The sequence below is a fragment of the Canis lupus genome, chromosome 10, assembly GCF_048164855.1.
Source record: "Canis lupus baileyi chromosome 10, mCanLup2.hap1, whole genome shotgun sequence".
Taxonomy (NCBI): Eukaryota; Metazoa; Chordata; class Mammalia; order Carnivora; family Canidae; genus Canis; species Canis lupus.
In genome coordinates this window covers 53,732,325-53,753,121 of record NC_132847.1, presented here as the reverse complement: position 1 = coordinate 53,753,121, position 20,797 = coordinate 53,732,325, and the positions used below count along the sequence as shown (strand labels likewise).

The window sequence follows — 20,797 nt, the reverse complement described above, 5'->3', positions numbered from 1 at the left end:
TATTATTTGTAATAGCCGCAACATGGAAACAACCCAAATGTCTATCAACTGGTAAATGGATAAATTGTGGTATATACATATATTGGAATGGTATTCAGCCTTACAAAGGAATGGAGTACTGATACATGCTACAACATGAGCCTTGAAAATATCAAGTGAAAGAAGCCAGTCACAAAAACCCAGATATTATATGATTCTATTTATGTTGTGTCCAGCATAGGCAATTCGATAAAGATAGAAAATAAATTAGTGGTTACTAGGGGCAGGGGAAGGCAGGAATTGGGAGTGACTGCTAATAGGTATGAGGTTTCTTATTGGGGTGATGAAAATGTTCTAAAATTAAATCATGGTCATAGTGGTACAATTCTGTTCATTATTTAAAAAAATCATTAAATTGTATTCTTTAAAAGGGTAATTTTATGGCATGTAAATTATACCTCAATAAGGTTATTATTTTTTTATTTTTGAAAAGATTTATTTACTTGAGAGAAAGAGAGAATGAACAGTGGGGAGGGGCAAAGGGAGAGAGGGAAAGAGGGAGGAAGGGAGAGAAAGAGAAAGAGAGGCAGATTCCTTGTTGAGCACGAAGCCCAATGCAGGGCTCAATCCCAGGACCCAGAGATCATAACCTGAACCAAAGGCAGATGCTTAACTGACTGAGCCACCTGGGCGTCCCAAGGCTATTATTTTTTAAAACTACAAAGGCCAAGCACTGTAAGAATTCAAGATGGAAAGATAATGAGGGGGATGGGGCAGGGAAAGTCAGTGGCTGGAATTGCTGGAGAAGGCTTCATGGAAAAAAACTTGGACTAAACCTAGAAAAATAAATATAGGTCCAATATAAATATAGGAGACAGGCATGTAGGTAGGAAGATGCACCTAATGAAAAGTTTGCATTGATATTAGACAAGTTTATGACAGTACAGAGGTAAGAAGAGTCTAAAGGAGGCAGGAAACAAGACTATAAAGTCAGGGTTTTAATGTTAGGCTTATGACCTTAAAATGATTAGTAGCTGACAAGGAATCCCAGAAAGATTTTGAGCAGAGAAGAATACAATAAAATTGGAATTTCAGAAGGTTTATATGACAGATTTATAGAGGAACAGATTACAGATATAACGACTTGAAAGATTGCTGTAATAATAGTCAACACTTCAAAATGATGACAGCCTGAACTAAGAAAGTGGTGAAAAATAGAAAGGAAAGGGTAGATAAGCAAGATACTAGAACCAGTCTATATTCACTTTAAGGTACTGTAAGTTTTCCAAACAGAATAGGCTGATAGCCTAGATAAGGGCAGAAGCCAAATTACTGGGTTTGCCACTCTTATTTTGTTGACTAAAGTCAAAAGGCCAACATCTTGGATGAACCAGTATTAATTGCTCACTGCTCAAAACAGCACAAGCAATAACTCTACCGTAGTTGGTAGGCCAAGCTTACTCAAAGGGGTGCAGGCCAGGAAAAGTGTTTTCAATTATGTTTCACTGGCAAAACTTTGGACTTTTGAAATAACTTCAGAAATAATTTTATCAATGTTCAGTTCTTAATTACCTTCCTGAACAACAATAACAACAAAAGCATCAAAGCTCCTATTAACTATTTTTTATATAAACTACTGTACCAGGTACTGTCCTAAGTGCTTTACAAATATTGCTTCATTTAATCCTCACAACATACTTATGAGGTAGCATTATTGTTAGACTGGTTGCATAGATGAGAAACTATAGCATAGAAAAATTAAGAGATTTGCCCAAGATAATGTAGTAAGTGGCAGAGCTAGGATTCAAACCTAAACAGTATGGCTCCCGAGTCCATGTCCTTAACCACTACGCCCCTCATATGATTTTTACTTCATCGCATTTATTGTAGATATAATTTGATATTTTTCTGTGCTATTACTTGATGTGCTATCACTTAAAGGCTGTCTTTCACTAAACCTTAATTTCCACAAGAATAGGGATTCTGTTGAGTTTTGTTGCCATTATATTGCCAGCGTGTAGCACAGTAGCTCACATTCATTTGGTGATCAATAAATATTTGTTGAATAAGTATATCAGTCTTTATTGATGATTGCCACATTTTTCTTCTGCCTTGAATTTACTACTGCCTAGAGTGTCTGCTCTTCCAGATTTTATGTTCATAAGAAGATACAGGAGAAACTGGTCAGTTAACTTGTTTTCCCTAGCCTTCTTTCCTTTAGCAGTTCTGAAAGTTGGAAAGGACTCTCTGGTTTTTTCCTTCAGTTGGGATGGTCCCTGACTTCTTCTTCCTAGAACTAATGCCTGTACCTTTGGGATGGAATTCTTTCTGGAACTAGGGCTTGTGCTCTTGAAATGAGTTCCCTCCAGGAATCAGAAAATTGCATAATGGCATAAAAAACGTTTAATATGACCCAAAATCAGTGACCTAATTTCATTTTCTACACCTTCTTCATTCCTCAAAAGGAAGCCTAAATATAGAACTACATTCTGGCTTGCTTTTTCAAAGTTTTATGTTAGAATTTTTTTTTTTTTATGTCAGGCAGTTCTAAATATAGAACTACATTCTGGCTTCCTTTTTGAAAATTTCATGTCAGAAAAAATTTCTTTTTCTTTTCTTTTTTTGAATTTCTTTTTCTTATATCAGGCTTGGGTGTGATTACCCCAGCTCCCTAAGTACTTGCATTCACCACAGGAGAGCATGGAATTGGTATAGAAATCCTAGCACCATAGTCAGATCTATTTGCTCTAGGCACAAAGAGGCTGCAAAGGATAACCTTACCCATTTCAGCAACCTCTTTTCAAAATGACCACTTCTTTTTAGCAGAAGGCAGTTGTGAAGGATGGGGAGAGGAAAAGGAACACAGACCTTTCTGGTGAGCTTCCAAATAAAAGTACAAAATAAAATGAAAATAGAAATAGAAGTACAAAAGGTAAAAGACTGGAACTACTCAAATAGAATTTTCAGATAACCAAACAGTAGGGCTTGTACTTTGTAAGTACAAAGTATTTACTTCTGCAAAATATATTCCCTTTCCTGGTAAGTTGTTTGGTAGATTGGTGGTTTGACTGATAGATTGGCCAGTCTTTTTATCTGTCATATGCACACTCACATGCACACACATTTGCTTTTTAGAGGCAATAATGACATACAGACTTAGATATTTACTGAGTTCACCCACCTTCATTTTGTCTGTCCTCACTTTTGCTTTCAAATAGAGACATTGCAGAATAGTACCAATTATAATTCCATGGAATTTCTGTAAAGGAAATAAAAATATTCAGAATCAGAATTTCTCATTCCAATACCATTTCACTTAAATATGTGCTTAAGAAACTTGGAACTTGTTCTCTGAAATCCAAAATAATCTACCTCTAAGACATATATGCTAAATTTTAGAATTCATTTCATACGTGTTCATCAGAAAGTTATAATTTCAAAGCTTGGCAAACAGATTCCACTTTCTGGCAATCAAATCTAGGCTAATAACTACACTTTGTCAGAAAAATCTGTAACAGATCGTTGGAAACAGGCAAAAGAATTATTGGGTGGTCTCTTAGTGCACCACTTCTGGATTTCTGCCTTTGATTAATTTTCTGTTTATTTAAGTATCTTATAATTCTGTAGGCAGAGATTAATTTATAGATTTTAATCCCATGGGGATAAAAATATTTTATGTCTGGTGAAAAAGATAACCTCAAAGACTATGACTTAGGCACTACAGGACTTCAATTAGTTTTATGTATGATTCAGAAATCTTTCTTAACCTTTTTTTATAAAACTGCCTGTAAATACTTACCTCTTACATTTTCATTTGAATTGGTCTTAACATCTTACTGATTACCTCATTAATCAGTGAGTTCAATAAAATATTTGACACCTGCTCATTGTATTTATATGAGTCATGTTTTTCAACCTTTTGAAAATTATACTTTATCAAACCCCATGAGTTTGATACACAGGAAAACTCTTCTCTTTATCCTTTTTTTTTTTAATGATTTTATTTATTTTATTCATGAGAGATACACAGAGAGAGGCAGAGACATAGGCAGAAGAAGCAGGCTCCCTGTGGGAAGCCTGATACAGGACTCAATCCCAGGACTCCGGGATCATGACCCCAGCCAAAGGCAGACACTCAACCACTGAGCCACACAAATGCCCCTCTTTCTCCTTAACTCAACCCAGAAAAGATCAATAAAGTATATTTTAATAAGTTTCTTTCAGGTCTCCCAAGCCGCTAAGTATGGATAAGCAAAGACTAGAAAACCTTATAGGTGTTTTCATCTTAATCATCCCAAACAGGATTAGATGGGAAAAAATTCAAATCTTTAGGGAAATGTAATCTAAGTAAAAGGTTATTTCTAGCCAAAAGATCTTTAGCTATCAGAAAAAAAAAAAAAAACTAGCTGGACAACTGTGATTTGGAGTAACAATGTATCTTCCAACTAGTTCTGCTCTCTGTGAGGCTCAAGTGACCTCATTAAGGATAAAATTCTTATTTTGGGACGCTTGGGTGGCTTAGCGGTTGGGCATCTGCCTTTGGCTCAGGGCGTGATCCTGGGGTGCCGGGATTGAGTCCCACATTGGGCTCCCTGCATGGAGCCTGCTTCTCCCTCTGCCTGTGTCTCTGTCTCTCTTTCTGTGCCTCTCATGAATAAATAAAATCTTTAAAATAAAAAAACAATTTAAAGGATAAAATTCATATTTCAATAATCTAGGCATAGTTGCATCAAATAACTTTAGAAGCCAGGAAGTTAATAGCAGTTAGATGTAAAACAATTGGAAATGAAATTCTGGCTTCTGTGACAAATTGGAGAGTTCCTATAAAAGTATCCAAATGAAAAAGAAAGAAAATTAAATATTGTGCAGGCCAAACAAAATTATTTGTGCTTGTTGGCTACAAGGTTTATTCCAACCCAATGTCTGTTTCCTCTGTCAACAGAATCAGTGTTTTCCTAACAATATTTTCAGCTATAATATCACCATTCTCTAGGCACCCAGTACTATTGTAAGTTGCCTACACCTTCACAGTAGGCTTGGGGTTTCTACAGCTGCCAAGAAAGAAGAGCCAAGGATGGGATGTCCTGAAATTCTGCTTCTCTCCATCACCTACAAGGCCATCAGCAGCTTTGAGAGGGAAGTCTGGCCAAATCCACACAAGAATCATAGCTAGGAATGTGAAATGGTTATAAGGCACTTAATGGGGCCTGAGTAATGACTGTTTAGCTAGAATCAGGAACTCACCCAATGTGGTGACATTCTCTGCATGTACATCACATTACATAGCAGCCAACTAGAAAGTATATTTAAACTGTTAAATTCAGAGGAGGAAAAGAAAAACAAAACAAAAAAAACCCAGAGGAGAAGAATGTGAGGAAAGGGAGAAAGAAATGGAATGTGGGAGGAAAAAAGGAAGAGAAGGAGGAAGAAAGGAAAAGAGAAAAAAAAAATTAGGAGCTAGAGAACCAGGTTTAATTTCAGTCTGCTCATAATTAATGACAATGTGACCTGAAGCAAGATACTAATTACTTGGAAACCAGAGAACCTTCCCTCAAATTTTTTCAAAGTGAGATTTTAAAAAAAGAAACAGGAGATAAATTAGGGAGATACAAGATGGAGAAGACCCGCTAAGGAATAAATTTGTCAGGGACGCCTGGGTGGCTCAGCAGTTGAGCATCTGTCTTCCGCTTGGGGTGTGATCACGGGATCTGGGATCGAGTTGGCTCCCTGTGAGGAGCCTTCTTCTGCCTCTGCCTGTGTCTCTGCCTCTCTCTGTGTCTCTCATGAATAAATATAGCAGCAATGTCCACAATAGCCAAACTGTGGAAGGAGCCTCGGTGTCCATCGAAAGGTGAATGGATAAAGAAGATGTGGTCTATGTATACAATGGAATATTCCTCAGCCATTAGAAGCGACAAATACCCACCATTTGCTTCGACATGGATGGAACTGGAGGGTATTATGCTGAGTGAAGTAAGTCAATCGGAGAAGGACAAACATTATATGTTCTCATTCATTTGGGGAATATAAATAATGGTGAAAGGGAATATAAGGGAAGGGAGAAGAAATGTGTGGGAAATATCAGAAAGGGAGACAGAACATGGAAGACTCCTAACTCTGAGAAACGAACTAGGGGTGGTGGAAGGGGAGGTGGTCAGGGGGTGGGGGTGACTGGGTGGCCGGCACTGAGGGGGGCACTTGATGGGATGAACACTGGGTGTTATTCTGTATGTTGGCAAATTGAACACCAATAAAAAATAAATTATTAAAAAAATAAAATAAAATCTTGGGAAAAAAATAAATTCATCAGAGAGACAGAGTTGGGGGTACTTTTGTATTACAAACTAAGTACATTAGTTTTCATTATAGGACTGAGAAGAAGAGTTATCAGAGGATTAAGTTAAATAAGGCATGAAAATGTCTGCCACAGGGCTTGATCCAAAAAAGTCAGTCAATAAATGGCAGTGTTTTAATTTTATTTTTATTTTATTTATGATAGTCACACACACAGAGAGAGAGAGAGAGAGAGAGAGGCAGAGACATAGGCAGAGGGAGAAGCAGGCTCCATGCACCGGGAGCCCCACGTGGGATTCGATCCCGGGTCTCCAGGATCGCACCCTGGGCCAAAGGCAGGTGCCAAACCGCTACGCCACCCAGGATCCCAGTGTTTTAATTTTTTTTTTAAGATTTTTATTTATTTATTCATGAGAGACACCGAGAGAGAGAGAGAGAGAGAGAGAGAGAGAGAGAGAGAGAGGGAGAGAGACAGGCAAAGGAAGGGAGAAGCAGGCTCCTCGCCGGGAGGCCAATGTGGGACTCGATCCCTGATCCCGGGATCACGCTGAGACAAAGGCAGATGCCCAACCGCTGAGCCACTCAGGCGTCCCGCGTTTTAAATTTTTAATATACATGCCCACTAAATTGGTTTTAAAAAAAGTTTAATACTGTGCTAGAGAAAAAGTGAAACCAGTGGAACATTTACAAACTGTTGATGGTATTGAAAATTGGACAACTACTCTGGAAAACAATTTGGCTTTATCTTACAGAGTTCATGGGGGGCATTTAACCCTCTAACCTCGACAGTCCATTTTTTGTATATAACCTAGGGAGACTCTCATAATATGTCATATACAAGAATATATATGGTAGCATTCCTCATAACAGCCAAAATTAGAAACCAACCAAAAAGCTATTAATGGTAGAATAAAGAAGTAACCTACGGTATGTTCATACAATGGAAAGCTATATAGTAGCAAAAATGAATGAACTACAGTTAAACACATTAACATGATTAAATTTCAGGAATACAATATTTAGGGGAAAATTGTAAAAGAATACATATGATATTCCACTTACATGAAGTTAAAAATTATGCAAAACTCTATCATTAAGGACACATACTTTCAAGGTAAACCTATAAAGAGAAATAAGAGAATGAAAAGTATAAAATTCAGGATAAAAGTTAGGGAGAGAGGGTGGGGAGCATGGAAAAGGCATACTGAGAACTTCAAGCTACACCTGTGTTCATGTTATTGTTACTTTTTACAAGTTACACATTTGTTATAAACTTTACATCCATTCAACAAATAATAACAAGAGAACTGAAAAATTAAAGTGAATATACCAATCATAGGAAATACTCTTCCTATCTTATTCAGGAGAGTAATTTTTTAATAACCCTTATTGAAAGAATAGGCCAATTTGGGTCACCATATTTAAAAGAAAAATATTTTGAGAGAATTTTAAACTTAGGGAAGAGTTGAAAAAATTGTATAGGGAATTTCCATATACCCTTTACCCACTGTATTCTTATGTTAACATCTTACATACCATTATGGAGCAATTATACACTAAGAAATTAACCTTCGTATAATACTATAAACTGAAGTCCAGAAATGTTTGTTTTTTAACCGTTTCTTTCCACTAATGTCCTTTTTTTTTGTCCCCGCCTCCTCCAGGACCCAATCCAGGATCCTACATTGCATTTAGCTGTATGTGTTCTTCAACTTGTGAATGTTCCTGATTCTTTCCTTGTCTTTCATGATCTTGACACTTTTTAAATATACTGCCCAACTGTTTTGTAGAGTGTGCCTCAACCTGAGTTTATCTGATGTGCCCTTCTCAGAGCATCCTATTAGGGGATACATGCTGTCATGTGTATTCCTGGTGACATAAGCCTAGCTTGCATGGTTAAGATGATGTCTGCCAAAACTCTCCACTGTAAACTTACTTTTTTTCTTTTTGTAATGACTAAATATTGAGGGGGGGGGACTTATTACCTTTTAAAAAGAAGGTTGAAAAACACTAGAGTCATAAGAAGAGGTCTCAAAGAGAAATCAAGGAATAGCATCAGCTTCTATAAACCATAGTGATAGGATACGGGAGCCTAGGTGACTCCATAAGCAACCAACTCTTGATTTCAGCTCAGATCATGATCTCAGTTATGGGGTCAAGTCCATGTCAGGCCCTGAGCTGAGCATGAAGACTGCTTGAGATTCTCTCTCTCCTTCCCCTCTTCCACAACTCTCGCATGTGTGTGCATGTTCTCTCTTTCTCTCTCTCTCAAAAAAAAAAAAAAGTCATGGTTATAGGATCTAAAACTCTTTCATTTAGACTTGAGAATCAAAGGTAGAAATAACAGGTCCCATCTTCACCTGATAATCTCTAAGCTGCCTAGACCTTAAATGAGTCATATAACATAGAAATAAAGACAACCTTACTGAAACTTGGGGCTCAGGGTGGAGTATGGAACTATCAATTCCCAGTCTTCCAACTGGCAAAACAGTGCAAACCAACTTCGAGTTCCTTTAAGCCCTAGCTGTGATTCTGTGCTTCCAGCATTCTGCATTCCTCCAGTTATTATACACACAAAAAAATAGTAAATTTAGTAAGTATAAAGGTTTGGAAAAAGTCTTTATATTTAGTTCAGTCCAAAAACTACATAAATTATAATAAACACAATCATGTCTGGCAGTGGTGTATTTGTGATACTAGCATAGTTGATGACTCTTAGTACTAGAATGTCATAGACTGCATGCATATAAGTCATAACTGGCTCTCAGTGAACAAATCTGTCTTTCAGAGAATAGAGTTCTTCACCAGCAAAGGAACAAATTTCTGCATATTGGAATCTGAGGATAGGACTCTCACACAGAACCAGATGTGCCCATCATCCCCTGATAAAACTAAGAGCTATTTTTCCCCCAACTGTTGTATAAAATCATGAAAGCTTTCAGTCTATTCCATTAAGGTTTCTCAGAGTTAGCTATCATAACCAACGCACAAATCCCGTTACTCCAGAAATCAGGTTCCCTATCCCAATTCATATCACATGAATCTCATCAAACCTAACAAAAGTTTTTTTTTTAAAGCAACAGAAGCACATACACACAAAAATTAAGTTTACCCCAAAATGCTTTCAAGAGTCACAGTCCAAAACTCAACAGCGCTCCATACTCTGTCTTTATTCTCAGTTATAGTTCCCACTTCATTTTATTTCAATCACAACTACTTTCTGACAGGAAAACACTTTAGAAAAACAAGAATCTTCTTTAAAATTCTGGGAGGTTGGGCAGCCCGGGTGGCTCAGTGGTTTAGCACTGCCTTCAGCTCAGGGCCTGATTCTGGAGACCTAGGATTGAGTCCCACATAGGGCTCCCAGCATGGAGCCTGCTTCTCCCTCTGCCTGTCTCTGCCTCTCTCTTTCTCTGTCTCTGTCTCTCATGAATAAATAAATAAATCTTTAAAAAATAAAATAAAATTCTGGGAGGGGTGGGAGGATGTTGAAACATCCACTAGTCTATGAGGCCATTTAAATTACTAAATTTCCTTCAGTTTTCTACTTCTAACAGCTTCTTGGCTTTTAAGAACTTGCCACATTGCTTTCTTGTGGATTTTTTTTCTTCTGTTTCCTCTTGATAAGGAAATTAAAGTGCTAAATAAATATAATATAATATAAAATATAAAATATAATATAAAATTAAATAAATCTTAGTACCATGATTTACAACCTGCTTCTTCCAAAGGTGATTTATGGACCTCTAATAACCTTTCAATTAGCTTCAGGTGGTTTAAAACAAAATAAAGATTGATATAAAATAAACTTAAAATACAAAATCCTTTCCTGTAAAAAGGAACCTACAAAATACTACAGTTTCTTCCTAAATTATTTGTCTCTAAAGCAAATGGCTTTTTCCTTCAGTTTTCTAATCCATAAAAATAATCACTTCCTTTTCTAAAAAAAAAAAGAAAGAAAGAAAGAAAGAAAGAAAGAAAGAAAGAAAGAAAGAAAGAAAAGAAAAAGTACAGCAGGGATTTTCAAATGGTGTTATGCAAAGCAGGCAGGTTTCTTGGGCTGAAATACAGTTATGGGTAGGAGCATGTAGAGGGCACTTCCTTTCTCTCAACCTGAATAAATCTACTACTTTCTGGGATTTTCCTATATTTTATATTTTCCTATATTTTATATTTAAAAAAAGAAATTTCTCCTGCTAAAAACAAAGTTGGAAAATCATCTGGATGCTTCTAGGATAAGTGTTTGAATAAATTAAAATGTACAATTGCAGATGGAACTCAACCTCTAGCTAGACCAAGCACAGTTCAAAGTCCCAGGCAGCCTTTCTTAATATACCTAAGTCTGCCATCTATGTGGCCTTGGCACCAATTCCTAGCAAAAGCTGGAGCTCCTGGGAGCCATTTGAAGACATTCATCTCCTTACCTCAGTCTTTTCTATCCCATGGACATCATATAGTTCATTTCTTTCTTTGTTCTCATGACAATTCATTTTCCTCATTTTTCTTCCCATACCTCTTTGATTGCTTTGCAATGTGACATAGCAGTTAGGCTGACCTAAATTTAAACCCTCGAGCCAACACTCATTAAATACGTAACCTTTGGGTAATGAGATAATCACTCTGAACTTCAGTCTTTCATCTCTTACATGAAGATAATTGCCTCACCTTGGTTGCAAAGATTATATAAAGTATACCAAGCATTTTCTACAGTGCCTCGCACATGGGCTATTCCCCAAAGGATTGTTCTCATCCCTGTTGTCTGTGTGCGCTTTCCCTGAATTATGATATCAAATCCTCTCATTGCATCACTACCCCTGGCTCCTAAAACCATCTTTAGTCCCAAACCCATACTGTTGGACATTTCCTCTTAGGTGCTCACTAGTGTCTCAGGACAATCATGTTCCAAAATGATGTTTCTCACCTTCTCTGATCTTATTATTTTAAAGTGTTCATGAAATCTAAGAATCACCTTCAGTTCCTCCTCTGATTACCTGCCAGGTCCAAATATTCCATCTGAGGATCTCTTAAAGCTATTACTTCCCAACTATACCATTTCAGATTCTTTTTACATTCCTTCTGGATTCAATGCCCTGTTATCTGTTTCTGGCTTTTATAAACTATCCACTGCTGCCCAGAGTGGAACACTGATCATGTCTTCTTGACCAGCTCAAAGCCCACAGTGGCTTCCCATGGATTACTGAATGAAGTCCAGATACCAGCCACACATTCAAGATGCTATTTGAACTCTATTCTTTCATCTTTCTTTTCCACTATTTGTCTTTATTCAAACTGGCCTATGTACAATTCCCTAAATACAGCCCAGATTTTCCTGTATCTATGCCATTACTCACCTTCCGAGAGTAATGCCCTTACTCTTATCAGTCAAAATCCTTCAGGCTATCTTAACAAAGATAAGCTCAAATTTCATGAATCCAATCTAGTTTCTCCCTTTCTCTGATCCAGAAATAACTCACCACAACTGCCATTTACTTCATTGGTATTATTCTCCTAATCATTTGTTCTTCCTTGTATCATAATTATTTTCTGAATTTTATCTCCTCTATCGGATTGGCTGGTGTGAACATGTCTAACTAATTTCTGTGTCTTCTAAAGAGACACAGAGCCTGGCTTCTAAGTAAGGGATTGGATAAACTTGAAAAAAAAGAATGAAGACAAGCAATAGGTAATTATTAAGAATAATAGCCTTTCTGAAAAATACAAGTTATAAGATGTGATAACTTCATCAAGACAATTGCTATAAAGAATACAAAACTTTGTCTAGTGATATTTAAAATAAGCTCTGGGATCTGTACACCTCTCAATTAAAACCAATCCAAAGACACATTAGCTTAGCTTAATTACCTAAGCTGCCCTACATAATTTTTTATTTATTTTATTTTATTTAAATTCAATTTGCCAACATATGGTATAACACCCAGTCTTCATGTCAACATGTGCCCTCCTTAATGCCTGTCACCCTGCTCTACTTTATTAGATATACATGTGGCAGCCATGAAGTGGGGAGTATCTGTGATTCACAGGATCCAAAATTCTAAATTGTTAGGAATTTTCTGGGCCCCACATGTCAGTTCTTTGCTAGTAATTTGTACTCTACTACTCTACTCCATAGCAGAAGGCAGAACATTCTTAATGCCACCAGGTCAACAAGCTGTGGGAGCTTGTCACTCCAGCATTAATTAGGCTTCCTGCCCCTTATATCCCCAGGAAATGCTGGCTTTGAGACTAAACTGGGAATATTCCTGGACCAGAGTGCCAACTGGAGTTGCTAAGTGGTTTTCTCATATCATAAGGGGTTTTACTGTGTCTAAGGAGAGTCACTGAATTACCAGAGTGAACTAAATCAAACTAAGCCCAAGTAAAAATAATTACTTGAGCAATTTCAGAATTGCCCTCCATTCCAATAGGAATGTCTGTGCTAGGGCAGCCCGGGTGGCTCAGTGGTTTAGCGCTGCCTTCGACCCAGGGCGTGACCCTGGAGATCCGGGATCAAGTCCCGCATTGGGTCCCCGCATGGGGCCTGCTTCTCCCTCTGCCTGTGCCTCTGCCTCTCTGTCTGTCTGTCTGTCATGAATAAGTAAATAAAATCTTTAAAAAAAAATGTCTGTGCTAGGAGCCACCTCGGATCTTGGATAGCTTCTCAGAGTTACTCTGATCCTGGAAATTACAGAATTTCACAACTCGAAAGGGACTGAGAGATACCTAATCATCCTCCCTCCAGAGCAGTCATTCCTTGTGTTTAGCAACCCTGGCTGCCTTGCTTAAATACTTCCATTGCAGAAAAAAATCATTCTTTTAGGATGGTCTCTACATTTTCATACAGCTCTATTTATAAATTCCTTTATTCATTAAATTGCTATAGATTCCTATAAGTCTTGGAGGCAAGTGAGAGCCAAAAGTAAAGCCTGCATAAGTTCTATCTTTATCTCTTCCCAGCTGGTGAGTACTGAAATGAATAAACACCTAGTACTTGAGCGTGCTACTTAATATAGTGCCATCCTCACCTTCCAGCATATGGTAATTGTGGTGACTGCACTAGGTGTCCAGGGTCCTGAGCCCTAAAAGTGGCTGATCCACTTACTTACTGTATGAGCAGCAGCCAATAAAATGAATTATGAGCACTCTACTAGTTTCTCAGTGTAGATCTAGGACATCTTACCTTTGCTGCCTAAATGCACTCAACTCCAAGCTTATTTGACCTCATACTCTTTTAGGAATTTCAATTCTCCAATTTATCTTTCAGATATTTCCAATATCATTACTGACATTCACTTTACATATTTTCATTCTAGTTCAAGAATTCCAAATCACGTGGTAGCCCGTCAGTTAAGCCCAACCAGACAAATGCTGTCTAAAGCAAGAGTAACAGTTCTAACAAAAGATTGAGCATGTGCACATGATTTTTTTTAAATTTTTATTTATTTATGATAGTCACACAGAGAGAGAGAGGCAGAGACATAGGCAGAGGGAGAAACAGGCTCCATGCACCAGGAGCCCGACGTGGGATTCGATCCCAGGTCTCCAGGATGGCACCCTGGGCCAAAGGCAGGCACTAAACCGCTGCGCCACCCAGGGATCCCTGCACATGATTTTTAATTCCTACAGGCTTCCTCAGTAACTCCACCCTAACAGAGAATCCTAACAATCCCTGAATTTCAGTAATTTCAGGCTGTGCTTAGTGATCAGTTTTATAGTTGATGTCAAGCTATGTTATGTTTGATAGGGAGGCTATAGGACCCAAAAAAGGTATATATATTGAATTTAGGAAGCAGATTTTTAAACATACCCACTTATGCCCTTGAAAGGCAGTTAACAAGAATCAACATTAATAAATGTCTAACCCATATATGGAAATATTTCTGAAGTAATCTACTTAAGAGATGATGGGGTCCCTGGGTGGTTCAGTCAGTTGGGCATCTGATTCTTGATTTTGGTTCAGTTCATGATCTCACATGCTCCACAATGAGTGTGGAGCATGGAGCCTGCTTGGGATTCTCTTTCTTCCTCTTCTTCTACTCCTCCTCCCCCAAATAAGTAAGTAAGTAAGTAAGTAAATAAGCAAGCAAGCAAGCAAGCAAACTGGTAAGATTAAATTATAGCCCAAATCCATTTCAGCAAGGGGCTTAGGGTTCCTCTCTAGAAAGGAAGCCATGAAGTTAAAATAGAGCTAATCTAAGAGAAGCGCTACTCTTTAAAACTAACAGGTTGGTCAGGAGAGAGTGAAGGAATGACAGTTTTTAGAACAAAAGATACTGAAACATTTATCACTCTTTCAGCCTTTGCCTGAGGAAAGGGTTCTCTGATTGTAGTGCTTATCAGAGTTATTTGGAAAGATAGAGCATTAGATATTTATGTAATATCATCATTAGAACAGTAAAGCTTATCAGATTATCAGAATACCACACCTTAATGTAAATACCATATAAAACATCCAGTTTCTCTTTGCTATAATTCTGGGATCTCTAATTTGGTCTCCTGGGTAGAGCTAGCCGGGAGAAGACAATGCCCTGGATGTTATTAGATTTCCCATGTGAAACTTCCAACTTAGCTGTCTTGTTGATAAATTAGTCTTTCCAGAAAGAAAGGAGTGAATTGATTTCCTAACCCCTGGTCACTCCTAAGACAAGCTGTATGTTGAATTTCTGAATTTGTAAAGCTTGGATTGGTTATAACCACATCAAGATGCAGATTTGAGAGATCCAACCTTAGTAGGCTGTTGTCTCAGTCTTGCTCCCTCACTTCTTTACCATATTTTGTCAAACTCAATGTCTAGAGATTCATAAGATCTAAGATTTCAATTCAAACCTGTTTGGACTACTCTGAGTCTTATCTGTACATGAGAAAGTTGGACAAGAAAATTTCCACTGCCCTTTCCAATCTTAGAACTATTCCATGACTCTAGAAATTATTAGAAATAACAAGATTTTGGTAAAATGCCCAGTTGCACAATAAATTTACAATGAAATAGTCTTTTTAGATACTTATAATAATTAATTAGAAAAAATAATGGAGAGAGTACCACTTAAATAGCAACAAAATTTAAAATATTTAGGAATAAGCTTAAGATACAAAATTTTACAGAGAGCTACAGAAGATCTGAATTAATTTTTAAAAATACCATGTTTCTTGATAGGGAGACTCAATATTGCAGAAATACAAATTATCCCTCAGATTAATCTATAAATCTAATGCAATCACATTCATTATTCAATAATTTAAAATTATAAATAATTAAAAAGGTATCTGTAAAGAGAGCATTCATTTACTGCCTTTTCCAAATAGGATTTCCTAGAGGAGGCAGAAATTCATAAGTCCTTTGAATAAAGGGAAATACCTGTACACTTGAGGTAAAAAACAATCATAACTTACATTGTTTTAAAACATCATTAAGCCTAGCATATACATGTAGTACTGTAAACCTACCATTCTCAGATTTAATGTTTGTATAACTTCTGTAAACAATCTTGAAAGCTCACAACACCCTAAAAATCACTTCATTTTTTGTTATTTTTTAAAGATTTTACTTATTCATGAGCGACACAGAGAGGCAGAGACATAGACGGAGGGAGAAGCAAGCTCCTTGCAGGGAGCCTGATGCAGGGCTCAATCCCCAGACCCAGTATCATGATCTGAGCTGAAGGCAGATGCTCAACCACTGAGCTACCCAGGCATCCCTGAAAATAACTTAAGAGTGATTTTGCTGAAGTATAAATCTCAATTGGATGCTCTGTGTAGTATGAAGCATTAAGGTAGTGGGTGAGCCTAGCCAATTGCTTAGGATTTGCATCTCAAATATATATATATATATATATATATATATATATATTTTTTTTTTTTTTTTGGTCTACTTGGTATCCTTTGTGTAGTAATTTTCATTTAAGAGCCAGAGGTTACCTACATTTTCAATTACATTTTATCTAAATTATTTTTATTCAGTCATACTATATTCCATGGGAGGAATTATATATTAAAATGATATTTCACAAACTTAGTGATACCTGACAACCTCATTCGTTAATGGATACACATGCACACATGGTGGTTTGTTGGTCATACGGCTCTGAAGAAACAGAGCATGACATTCAAAGTGGGGAAAAAGTAGCTAGGGATAAATGTTCAAGGATCAAGAAGGAAGTGCAGATTGGAAGAGATGAAAGGAGACTGCAGAAACTTGCTGGAGTTTAAATGAAATGAATAAAGTTATGAGAGGTTCTTAAATTCATTTAAGAAATAATCAAGTATTATACTAAGAGCTAGGGAATATAGAAAAGAATCAGACAATATACCCATCACTGCCTTGAACAAATCACTGTAGGGAAGCCATATGAGTAAACAATTGCTCTACAGTGCAGTGGATAGTATGATAGAGGTAAGGATGAGGTATCATGGAAGTGCTAAAGAGGAGAATCTAAACTAGATTTTGGGGTCAGGTAAAGTTCTTGGGGCAGATCCTCAGCTGAGTCTTAAAGTATAAATATAAGTTAGCTTAATGAATATAGGGGATAGAATTTTCCAGACAGGGCTGAGTAACAACATATGAAACAACATAGTACATTGCAGAATGTCATTAAATACTTTAAAAGTTAATGTAATGAGACTTAGGGTTAAAAAAAACATTTTTTTTAAGGATTCTATTTATTTATTCATTAGAGACACACAGAGAGAGGCAGAGATATAGGCAGAAAGAGAAGCAGGCTCCCTGCAGGAAGTCTAATGCAGAATTTGATCCCAGGACAACCTGAGCCAAAGGCAAACATTAAACCACTGAGCCACCCAGGTGCCCTGACACTTAGGATTTAAAGATGTATCAGTGTAGAGTCTAGTTTGACTGATGACCAGAAGATGAGCTGAGATGCTATGATTGTAATCCAGAGGAAAAATAATAAACAGATAAATTAAGGCACTGGCAATGGGGAAGGTGTAGAGGGGTTCCTTTGACAACTACATGAGGTAAAATTCAACAAAGTAGAATTTATCTTGTTGAATTCACTGAAGTACAGGATCTAGACTTCAGCTTTTAGGCTCAGAAACTTGGTTTTGGTTCTCTACTGAGATAGAATCCACAATTCAAACTAACATTAAAAAGAGTTCAGAGGCTGATATAAAACCAGAATGGTAGATGATTATTTGCAATGAAATAGATTGACTGTCATAGTGAGAATAATATTTGCTTTGGTATGAAGTTGAGACATTTTCTCCTTATAAAAAGATACACCTGAGTAATGAGTCATAATCAGAAAGAAAGTTGCTTGAACATGGAATTTGTGGTAGGGAAATTAAAGTGCATTTTTCAAAGGTTTAATAGCATCAGGCCACAGATGGGAATGTTCAAGTTGATTGGCTATATTCTCTCCCTTGGACAGTTAGATAGACACAAAAAAATATGCTTCTTGCTTTCCTGTTTGTATGTTGCCACTGCTAACCAATAGTGCTTCAATGAATATTCTTTATATAAATATCTCTACTCAAGTCTTAACGTGTCCAGTTTTCCTGTTTAAGGTGGTTTTTTGATAACTTTGCCTTGATATATGTTAATGCTACAATTTAATTCTCAGTCACAAATCTAATTTCCCTTATTTCCAAGATCTTAGAGATGGTGGAGTAACAATTGGCTTTTCAGTCACTATTTACTTCCTACAAACTCCAGGTGAAAGATGAAAGACAATGAGATAGAAAGGGAAATGGGCAGGATCCAAAGAAAATGTAGTTTACAAACAGAAGGCTCTTCAAGTTGCCTGGGCCATTCAATAAGCTGAACATGCAACTCTTGATCTCAGTTTGTAAATTAAGCCCCATGGAGAGTGTAGATTACTTTAAACAAAACAGAAAACAAAAAACAAAACCCAAAACAACAACGATAAAATAAATAAAGAGAAGGTTCTTTTTTTTTTTTTTTTTTTTTTTAAGAATTAAGAAAGAGAAGATTCTTAAGGGTAATGAGCCATACCATAGGCTGAATACATAAATTCATCATTTAAGTGAATCAAATCCTAATCCACATTTTACCACTTAGCCATCTGAAGAGATTGTCCTTGGTATAGTCATCTAGCCAGAATCCTTGTCAAAATATACCTTATTTATATTAACACCTCTATCATTTATTAAATACCCACAATGTCCCAGTCCCAGGAACTATGGGGAAAGTGGAAATTATGAACACATAATCTTTATCCTTAAAAAGCTCACTATTTAGGAGGGAAGACAAACACATAAAGTAATTATACAACAGTGGAATAACAGAAGCTACTTCTGTATATCACTTCTGTCTGGGGAAAGACAGGATGAGGACCGTAAAGAGTTATGTCACAAAGGACATAATGGCTATGTGCTGACTCATTATCACTAAAGTTAAACTTGGCAATTGGTTTATTGAAAAGCTCTAACTGAACGGCTACCGCTAACATAACAGAAGGATTTAAACTACAACCTCTAACCCTGGTCATAAAACACTTCAAACTGTTCTAGCTTTTTCTCAAAGAATGAAGAGATCCTAAAAATTAAATCTATTAAAGTTCACATTTTAGCTTATTAAAAATGATAGAAATAACAGTAGCAGTCATATGGGATCATTTTAGGGAGTTTGATAAGGGGCACTATACTATCAAAATCATAGTTATAGGACATCACAGCTGCAAAAATGATAGGAATCCCTGACAATCTTATTTTCTTCATTTTCTAATTTAATCCTTAGTCTATTAAATATTCGCTTAGGACCTACTACATGCATCCGGCAATATATATCATACATCTTAAACCTACACAATGTTGTATGTTAATTATATCTCAGTAAAGCTGGGGACAAACAAACAAAAACCCTGCCAAGTACACTACAACAAGACACAAGGAGATACAAAAATGAAGTCTGTGAATGGGGAAGGGAATTAGACCTAATGGTACTAACAGATATAATGCAAATGGTAATTGCCTTAAGGAACTTGGAAGAGGGGATAGTAAACAAAGTGCCAAAATGATAGCCTGGAAACTCTCCCAACGCCACATAGAATTTCATGGAGGCTTCCTCACCTAGGCCTGACCAATTATTAATTCCGTTTCAACTCTCTGGAGGATGGGGGAGTAGTGTGGAGCTGAAAATTCATGTAGGCCTTACAGAAAAGGTGAGATTCAGCAAAAACTTGGAGTGGACAAGGGAGTTAGCCAAAGGCCTATCTGGAGGAAGATTGTCTGCAATCAGAAGGAATAATGACAACAAAGATTGTTTAAGGAACAGCAGGAAAGCCAGCATAGCTGGAGCAGTGAGGTAAGAAGCAGAATGGTAGGAGAGAAGAGATCAGGGAAGGAGGGGCAGAACACGCTCGGTCTGAAAGGCTATTGCGAGGACCTCAACCTTCTTTTTTAATTGAAGCATAATATACAGTGTTATATTAGTTTCAGATGTATGCTATAATGTTCAACAATTCTCTACATAGTGCTCATTACGCTAAGTGTACTCTTGATCCCCTTTATCCGTTTCACTCCTCACTCCATCCACCTCCCCTCTGGCAGCCGCCAGTTGGTTCTCTGTATTTTAAAGGTCTCCGAGTTGTTTGGTAAGGACTTTGGCTTCTACTCTGAGTGAAAATGGGAGCCACTGTATATCACTGAGGAGCATGCTCTGTTTTGCCATTTATTCAGGCCAACTTTTTGTCCCTTAGTAGTCTTACAATTTTTTTTTCACATAGGTTTTGGGCATTTCTTTTCATGCTTAGTCTTAGGTATTTTAAGGTTTGGTTGCTAATATGAATGGAATCTTTCTTGCATTATATTCTCTAATTGGTAGTTGATATTAAGAAAACTCGATCTCAGGACTCGGTCCCGAGTCTCCAGGATCAGGCCCTGGGCTGAAGGCGGTGCTAAACCGCTGAGCCACCTGGGCTGCCCAAGCATTTGACTCTTGATTTCAGCTCAGGTCATAATCTCAGGGTCATGAGATCCAGCCCCACAGAGAGCAGATTCAGATACTAATAACCACTTAAGCCAGGGGTAAAGTTGATAACCTCCTTGTGAAAATTAAGAGACCTCCAGATATACAATCAATATACAAATCAGTTTTTTTTTTGTTTTTAAGATTTATTTATTCCAGGGACGCCTGAGTGACTCAGCAGTTGAGCATCTGCCTTCTGCACAGGGCGTGATCCTGGAGTCCCCGGATCAAGTCCCACATTGGGCTCCTTGCATGAAGCCTGCTTCTCCTTCTGCCTATGTCTCTGCCTCTCTCTGTATCTCTCATGAAGAAATAAATAAAATCTTAAAAAAAAAAAAAAGAAAGATTTATTTATTCCAGATAGAGAAAGAGCACACAAGTGAGCAGGGGATAGGGCAGAGGCGGAGAATCTCCAGCAAATTCCCTGCTGAGCATGGAGCTCAATCCCCAACCCTGAAATCATGACCTAAATAGAAACCAAGAGTTAGTTGTTCCACTGACTGAGCCACCCAGGCACCACTCAGGGTTTTTTGTTGTTGTTGTTGTTGTTAATCTTATTTTATTTTTTGAAGATTTTATTTATTT

The 20,797-nt window shown here is 37.3% G+C and overlaps 1 protein-coding gene across 6 annotated transcripts in view; it reads right to left on the bottom strand.

Annotated features, from left to right (window-relative positions):
* Nucleotides 1–20,797, bottom strand: part of LOC140641644 (phospholipid-transporting ATPase FetA-like) — a 126,628-nt gene that overhangs the window by 93,869 nt on the left and 11,962 nt on the right. For 5 of the 6 annotated variants that reach the window (XM_072841834.1, XM_072841830.1, XM_072841833.1 and 2 more), the window contains exon 3: nucleotides 3,161–3,238. In XM_072841834.1, coding sequence (XP_072697935.1) covers nucleotides 3,161–3,238 — 78 coding nt within the window. Of the gene's footprint in view, nucleotides 1–3,160; nucleotides 3,239–7,335; nucleotides 7,394–20,797 lie in introns of all 6 variants that reach the window. The other variant, XM_072841832.1, reaches the window with a different exon arrangement.